The sequence below is a fragment of the Gadus chalcogrammus genome, chromosome 16, assembly GCF_026213295.1.
Source record: "Gadus chalcogrammus isolate NIFS_2021 chromosome 16, NIFS_Gcha_1.0, whole genome shotgun sequence".
Classification (NCBI taxonomy): domain Eukaryota; kingdom Metazoa; phylum Chordata; class Actinopteri; order Gadiformes; family Gadidae; genus Gadus; species Gadus chalcogrammus.
The window spans coordinates 27,756,267-27,763,467 of record NC_079427.1 but is presented as its reverse complement, the minus strand read 5'-3'; the positions used below and the strand labels follow the sequence as shown (position 1 = coordinate 27,763,467).

The following is a 7,201-nucleotide window of genomic DNA, read 5'->3' as shown; positions in this document are numbered from 1 at the left end:
TATTGAAATTAATTATAATCTGTGTACTTCTGTCAATTCTAAAATATATTAAATGTAATTACTTAATACATATTAACATGGTTTAAATAATGAAAGCTGTGAAACAAACACGATTCTTTTACTTAAAATGTATGGGATTGGTGCGCATACAATTAAGGCTACCGGTAAGTGAACCGGAACAGGAAATTACATCCTCGTTTTCCACTGGACGCCATCTTCCCAGCTCAGGTGTAATGGTGAGTAATCCGAGTGATCCTTTGTATTCTTACATCAATCTGTGTATTATTCGTGCAGTTTTTATCGTATTACATTAATATCAATTCACTGATGATCAAATCTGCAGAATTCGTGATGACGGTAAGCAGTTTTATCTTGAGGCCTACTAATTTACCTCATGTGCTGGCACTCGCTAGCTAACGTTAGCTAGCAATTCACTAAACTTCGTGCTGTATGCGGAGCATGGATGTATTATTCATCCACGATGTGGAGTAGGAAAAATGATCAATGATTGGCGAATTGAAATATATTTCATTCAAAACTTTTCGGGTATCTCAAATGGCAGGGACACACCGGACGTGAAAGCGAATAGCCGCGAAGCGCCGCCATTTTCCTTTCGGGGCACATATTAACCGATTATGTCGTTCACACCAGAAGCAATCCGGTCTGGTCTAGACCCTCTAAACCCCCTCCGCTGCCGCCTCCCTCGCTCCCCCCCTTCACACAAAATTGTTTAAGATATCGAAGCTAAAAAATTTTGAGTCAAAAGGATAAATTCATTGATAACAGAAAATACAAATGGCCTAAAATTTCTGATCTTGTAGAAGGTTGGGTGTGTGGGTTTTTCAGTAGTGCTGTAGATTATACATGCACTTTGAAAACTGATGTTTTTGTAGCCATGTGGAACTTGTTTTTTGGTTGTTAATAACATGCTGTAACTGACTTATTGTTCTTTGTATTCATTCACAGGTGCTGTGTTATGTGGCCATGCAGATTGTGTGACAGTATATTATCTTCAAGGTATGAGTTAATAAAACACTTCAGACTAAGACATTTCCACCATGCCCGCACATGCAAATATCCCTGTATTTATGTAGAGTGTTCTTGCACATTCACAACCTGGAAGAAACTTTTGACTCACGTATATCGAGAACACAGAAAGCTAGAAACAGCAGTTGCTCAGTCAACTACATTCAAATGTCAGACGTGTGGGTGTGAAGAACTTTCAACTGAGAAAGATTACTTTAGTCATACTTATCAACATCTTAGACAGTATGAAAATGTAACTTGTATGTTTGAGGGATGTGCATTTCAGACACATGTATATGGTACTTTTAAGTCACATAAAAATCGTAAACATAATCCCCACAGTCTATCAGATTTTAAGGCAGGTGTAGTTAAGGTCACTGTTCAGTCTGCTAGTCCTGATGATAGGCCCACATCTTCTGCAAACATAGATGATAGTCAGTCAGATGCAGATAGTGATATTGATTATCCAGAGGACCTTCCTGAAGTAGTAGAAAAAAAACTTGCCTCTGTTCTATTGAAATTAGAGAACATTTTTCATGTTCCATCTATAGCAGTAGATGACTTGGTTGAAGAGCTACACTACCTGCTGAGTACAGTGTCTGTGCCGATAACTAGTAGCAGGCTCTCAGATTTTTTTAAAAAACAAAGACATTGAGGTTGATGGTGTTGTTGTTAATGAATTAGCTGATTTACTATGTAAATCTAATCCTTTGGTTAATGCACTGGGGAAAGGTGGTGCACTTTCTACAGCGTATAAGAGAAAAGAATACTTAAAAAAAATGTTTAATGTTGTTGAGCCTGTAGAGTTTGTTCTAGATCAAAAAAATTGCAGGTCCTTTCAATATATCCCATTACTGCGATCGTTGCAGCAGATAGATATTTGATTCTACTGAAGTGTTGAATAGAGTTATTGATACCCACAGAACACAGAGCAGTAACACTGACCAGCCTGAAAACCAGCAGTATCGCTCCATAAGAGATGGTGTGTACTTCAAGGAAAACCTGTTCCTCTCAAGTGATGATTTAAAGGGTTAGTTTAACCTTATACATTGATGACTTTGAATTGTGTAATCCTTTGGGCACGTCGCGGAAGAAGCACAAGTTGTGTAGTGTATATTGGATTCTGAATAACTTGGCACCAGGCTCTCACTCAGCACTCACCTCAATTTATTTGGCAGTTTTGTGTAAGAGTGACGATGTAAAGGCATATGGATATGGAAACATTTTGGAGCCACTTTTACATGATCTTGTTACACTAGAAGAGCATGGTGTGTTCATTCCAAAAATTGGAGCTTTTGTCAAAGGAACAGTGCATAGTGTAATTGCTGATAATTTGGGCGCCCACGGTTTGGCTGGTTTCATAGAGAGCTTTTCTGGGCAATATATTTGCCGATTTTGTACTGCTCAGAAAGTAGAAATACAGTCAAAGGATGTTCATTCAGGTGCTTTTTGTCTACGAACCAAAGAAATACATGAAGCACATCTGAAGATTGCACAGGATACTCAAACGAATTGCTTTGGAGTGAAGAGAGCTTGCCCTTTAACTAAACATCTTCAACATTTTCACGTCAGCACAGGCTACCCCCCAGATATAGTACACGATTTGTTTGAGGGCATTGTCCCATTTGAACTAGCACTGTGTTTGAGCATTCTGATCTCGAAGAAGTTCTTCAGTTTGGATTCTCTTAACACGCGTATACTCAAATTTCCTTATAAGTGGAGTGACAAAAAAAATCGGCCTCACATCATACCACTTGCCTATTCCAGTAGGAAAACGATAGGTGGCAACTCCCATGAAAATTGGTGCCTAATACGTTTCCTTCCATTTCTCATAGGGGACCTTATACCAGAGGGTGAGCTGGCTTGGCAAGTGATACTAGACCTGAAGGAAATCGTAGAGTTGGTTGTGGCACCTGTTCACACGCACGAGACCATTGCGTACCTTGATGTCAAAGTGTCTGAGCACAGACACAGGTTGCTTGAGCTTATCCCAGGTGTGACGCTGAAACCTAAACACCATTATATCGAGCATTACTCACACTTGATCAGGTGCTTTGGGCCTCTTGTGGGTGTATGGACTATAAGGTTTGAGGCCAAACACAGTTTTTTTAAACAAGTAGCTCGACACACAAATAATTTCAGGAATATTGCACTTACTCTGGCAAGCAAACACCAGCAATTGATCAGTTATCACTTGCATTCATCCAGTCTCAGTGCATCAAATGTGGAAGTTACAAATGTCTCCATAGTCCCAGTTGATGTTTTGAATGAGGAGGTTGTATTGGCTCTCAGACTGAAGTATCCAGACATCAGTCAAGTGAATCTCACAAAGAATGTCACCACTAAAGGGATCAACTACAGAAATGGGATGTTTTTGGCATGTGGGTCAACGGCTGGAATGCCTGAATTTGCAGAGATCATACAAATATGTATAGTGAGAGATGAGTTGAGCTTCATAGTTCGTTTATACTTTGCTTGGTATCAGCACCATTTTGGGGCGTTCCAGTTTACATTGTCACCAGGAAGAGAGGTTGCCCTTGTTCAGCTTGAGGAGCTGACGGATTACTGTCCACTTGTGGCCTACACAGTCGGATCCAGACGTATGGTGACCCTGAAGAGACATCGTCATTACAGGTTTGATTTTGATAATTTACAGTGCCGTGTAAAAATCTTCAGTAACAAATTTGGTTTTAGTCCACCACATAAACTTTGTGGGTACCTCTCTGTACTCATGTCTGCTCTCTACTGACCTTCTCACTCTCCTAGTCTCCACTCTCTACTGACCTTCTCACTCTCCTAGTCTCCACTCTCTACTGACCTTCTCACTCTCCTAGTCTCTCCTAGTCTCCTCTTTACTAACTTCCTTTGTTACCCTCCTCGCTGTCCTAGCCTCATCACATCTAGGCAATGACTGTGTCCTGACCATGTATTCTGCCTGAGTGATTGAATATTTGAATAACAAGACTAATACCTGTCTACTCTGTATTTCTGTATCCACCTTAGATTAGCAAAGCAGGATGGCAGCACGAGTAACCTTAAGAGTCCTCTTTGGAGGTGAAGAGGATGCAAGAAAACTCTCCATTGAATCCGGAATACCAAGAACTGTGGAGGACTTGGCTCTTAAAATCAAGACTTTCTTTGAAGTGACTGAGAAGTTCAGACTTCAGTACAAAGACAAAGACATGGATAATCAGTTCATGAATCTCTTGACAACATCAGAACTTGAAGATAAAGGGACTTTGAAAGTGGTGTACATGCTTTGTGAGACAACCAGGTCCGCTCCACTCACGGAGGATGCCTGCTGCACAATCCCAGGTACTCCTTCCAAAGCCAGCTCTTCATCACAAGAACCAAGTGATTCAGACTCCCACTCCAGCAATGATACCATCGTTTTGTCATCGCCTGAGACCCGGTCCTGCCCCTGGCCTAGACCCTTTGTCGTGCCCCGCTTCTCATCCTGTGCTGAGATTATGCTCCAGAAAGGAAATGATGAGTTCAAGGCACAGGGAACTGTTCTGTGTCCTACGCCAAAAGTACGCTCAGATATCCTTGAAGGCCTAGCTGAGGAAATAATAAAGTACACAGCTTACCCAAGGGATGAGCAATTAGAGGAAGTGGCAAAGGCTCTGATACAGTCACATCCATGTTTACTGGAAAAAGTAACACGAACTGGATACTGTGGCTGGAAGCATTACCTGAAGATAAAAATGATGAACTTCCGCACCAAGCTGAGGTTTGTGTTTTATTTAATGGGTTATTTTTTTGTTGCTGTCCTAAGTACCAAGGCTTATGCTTTATATTTGTGCCAGCAGAGGGTGGAGCAAGATAGTAAATGCCAGTCCGACAGATTAGAAGTCTTGCATTTAAGGTCTTGTGCCACTTTGCACCAGCATAAATGTATGAAAGACATGGCACTAAGGACAAAACTAAAATGGAGCCCATTGTGTTTAAATTGTGAAGCAATTTTTGATCGTCAGTGAAAGGTGCTGAAAAAATATCATTGTTCTTCTCCTCAGCCGAGCTGGACACCCCGAGGTTGCCATCAACTCTCTGAAAAACAAGCGAAGTGGCCAGCAGTCTCCAGCAGCCAACATCAAGAAGCCCAGGAAGGGAGATGTAAATTTCTGTCCGAACATCCCTAGTGGTGAAACAAAACACAGTTTGGAGATGGAAAGGGTGGCTCTACTGATGGAGGTATAATGTGCAATACATATCTTACCTATCCATGATTACACCATGTTCACGGCATGGCCAGTATAAGAGCTTTTCACCCGTCATGTTTTTTGCACTATACTTCCTGTCCAGCTCAGCTCAAGCAGCCCAACAGTTCATTTTGCACAGCACTGGACACTTAAGCTGTTTTGTGGTTACTTTGCACAGTTAATTTTTCTTTATCTATTACGCTCAGTTTGGAAAATATTCTTACTCCCTAATCATATTGTTAATATTTCTGTTTCCAATTGTATTGTGTACCATTGCTGAGAGTTTCTCATCATATCTAGTTATACAAGTATCTTTACTGTATAATGACAATGACGTTTCATTCCATTTCAGGTAAAAAAGAAGAAAAGGGATGAGGCCCTCATCAAGGAAAAGATGCAGCGTACATTCTCCCTCAGGAGACAGGAGGTTCTCCAGGAGCCAAAGATTCCAGAGTTTTTCAATAAATGGCCAGCACTCTTTGACGTCATTGAGGCAAGTGTGAATCTGAAGTTTAGTAACTTGTGTATTCAATGTCACACATTGTCACACATGTGGTAATTGGTCTGCACTTCAATAGCGCTTTTGTGCACCCAAACAGGGCTCGACAGTGCAACTGTTTTGCTCGCATTTGCGAGTTGATAATTTCCAGTGCGAATAGCAAATTACATTCAGTCGCATCAGTGCGACTCCAACAGAAACTGTAGTACATGCAGTCCTTCCGTGACATAAATATTCTATTTTCTCACACACATTTGCATTGTTTGTCTTTCCTGATTTTTGTTAAGGCAAAGAGCCAGTTATAACATTAAAAATTAGCAGGGTTAGGATTAGGCTAAAGTACTTTATTTGTTTCAAAATGACATCTTTACCAAAATTGCTGACTTTTCATTGTGCTGCTAAAAAATGTTGTGTGCTACTACATTTTTCAACATGGTAGCACAAGTGCTACTTGGAAAAAAGCTTAGCGTCGAGCCCAACCCAAACCTAAGTGCTTTACAATGGCTTTCTCTCATTCACCCAGTTAACAATTCAATGGCGGCAGCCAGCTGCTGTGCAGTGCTCTAGCCTTGCTCAAGGACACTTTGACATGTGGACAGTCAGAGCAGGGATTTGAACCACTGACCTTCGGTCTATGATTGACCCCTTTACCAACTGAGCAACAGCTGCCCCTGTTTAAGTCTGTGTCCTGTCTCTGTTGTCTTTTACAGATCAACTTGGAGTTTATGCGGCTGACAACTGTACCACTGACCTCAACATTTTTGAGGGAACTGGACCGCCTGACCGGCGACCTGTTCAGGGTTTTCAACACTAAAGGGGGAGCTGCAGGGGAAAAAATCGGAGCCATGATGGCAAAGATGGAGAATGTAAGTATTTTTTTGGTCTAACCCAGGGGTGTCAACCTCATACGCCATGGGCCAAAATTAAAAAATGTGTACAAGTCAAGGGCCGGACTGGTTGTTTATTGAGAACTTATTGAAATTACATTTTGCTTTAATGGAGTGTAGTGAAACCAGTTGAGTTCAGGATGGTCAAGGAGGGAAATGTTAGTGGCTTGACATGCGTGTTAAGCCCAGTTCAGACCAAAGATTCACCTTGCAACGGCTTGCAACGAGATGGTTTTAGAACGTCGCAGGGGCGGTGTGAACGGGTCGTTGCAAGCCGTTGCAAGGCGTCGCAAGAGATTGAACATGTCAAATCGCAAGGTCCAGTTTTAGAACGCGGCGATTTAACTATTCCTCTTCAGCCAATCACAGCACAGAACAACTTGTGCGTCACGGCCCGGTACCGGTACCGTACTGTCGTATTTTGTTGATGTATTTGCACTTTTAATCTTGCTGAATTCTACGACGAATAATTGTGTCCAAATACAGAGGACGAATATGAGGACGACAAATTACCTGAAAAGATTTGGTTGGGGTTTGTCTCATTTTTTCTGCATTTACAGTGTGGGCGCAGATTTCGACGGTCTGCT

At 41.6% G+C, this 7,201-nt stretch overlaps 2 protein-coding genes across 2 annotated transcripts; both read left to right on the top strand.

The window, feature by feature from the left end:
• The first annotated feature begins 1,812 nt into the window (after positions 1 to 1,812).
• LOC130405690 (uncharacterized) lies at positions 1,813 to 4,248 on the top strand. Its single transcript, XM_056610861.1, has 3 exons — positions 1,813 to 1,826; positions 2,062 to 3,020; positions 3,512 to 4,248. The coding sequence occupies exons 1-3, from the start codon at positions 1,813 to 1,815 to the stop codon at positions 3,574 to 3,576; spliced, it is 1,038 nt and encodes a 345-aa protein (XP_056466836.1). The 3' UTR covers positions 3,577 to 4,248.
• Positions 4,044 to 6,966, top strand: LOC130405689 (sterile alpha motif domain-containing protein 3-like). The gene is made up of 4 exons (XM_056610860.1): positions 4,044 to 4,759; positions 5,043 to 5,220; positions 5,581 to 5,721; positions 6,438 to 6,966. Exons 1-4 carry the CDS (start codon positions 4,044 to 4,046, stop codon positions 6,612 to 6,614), a joined length of 1,212 nt encoding a protein of 403 aa, XP_056466835.1. The 3' UTR covers positions 6,615 to 6,966.
• Positions 6,967 to 7,201: the final 235 nt, after the last annotated feature.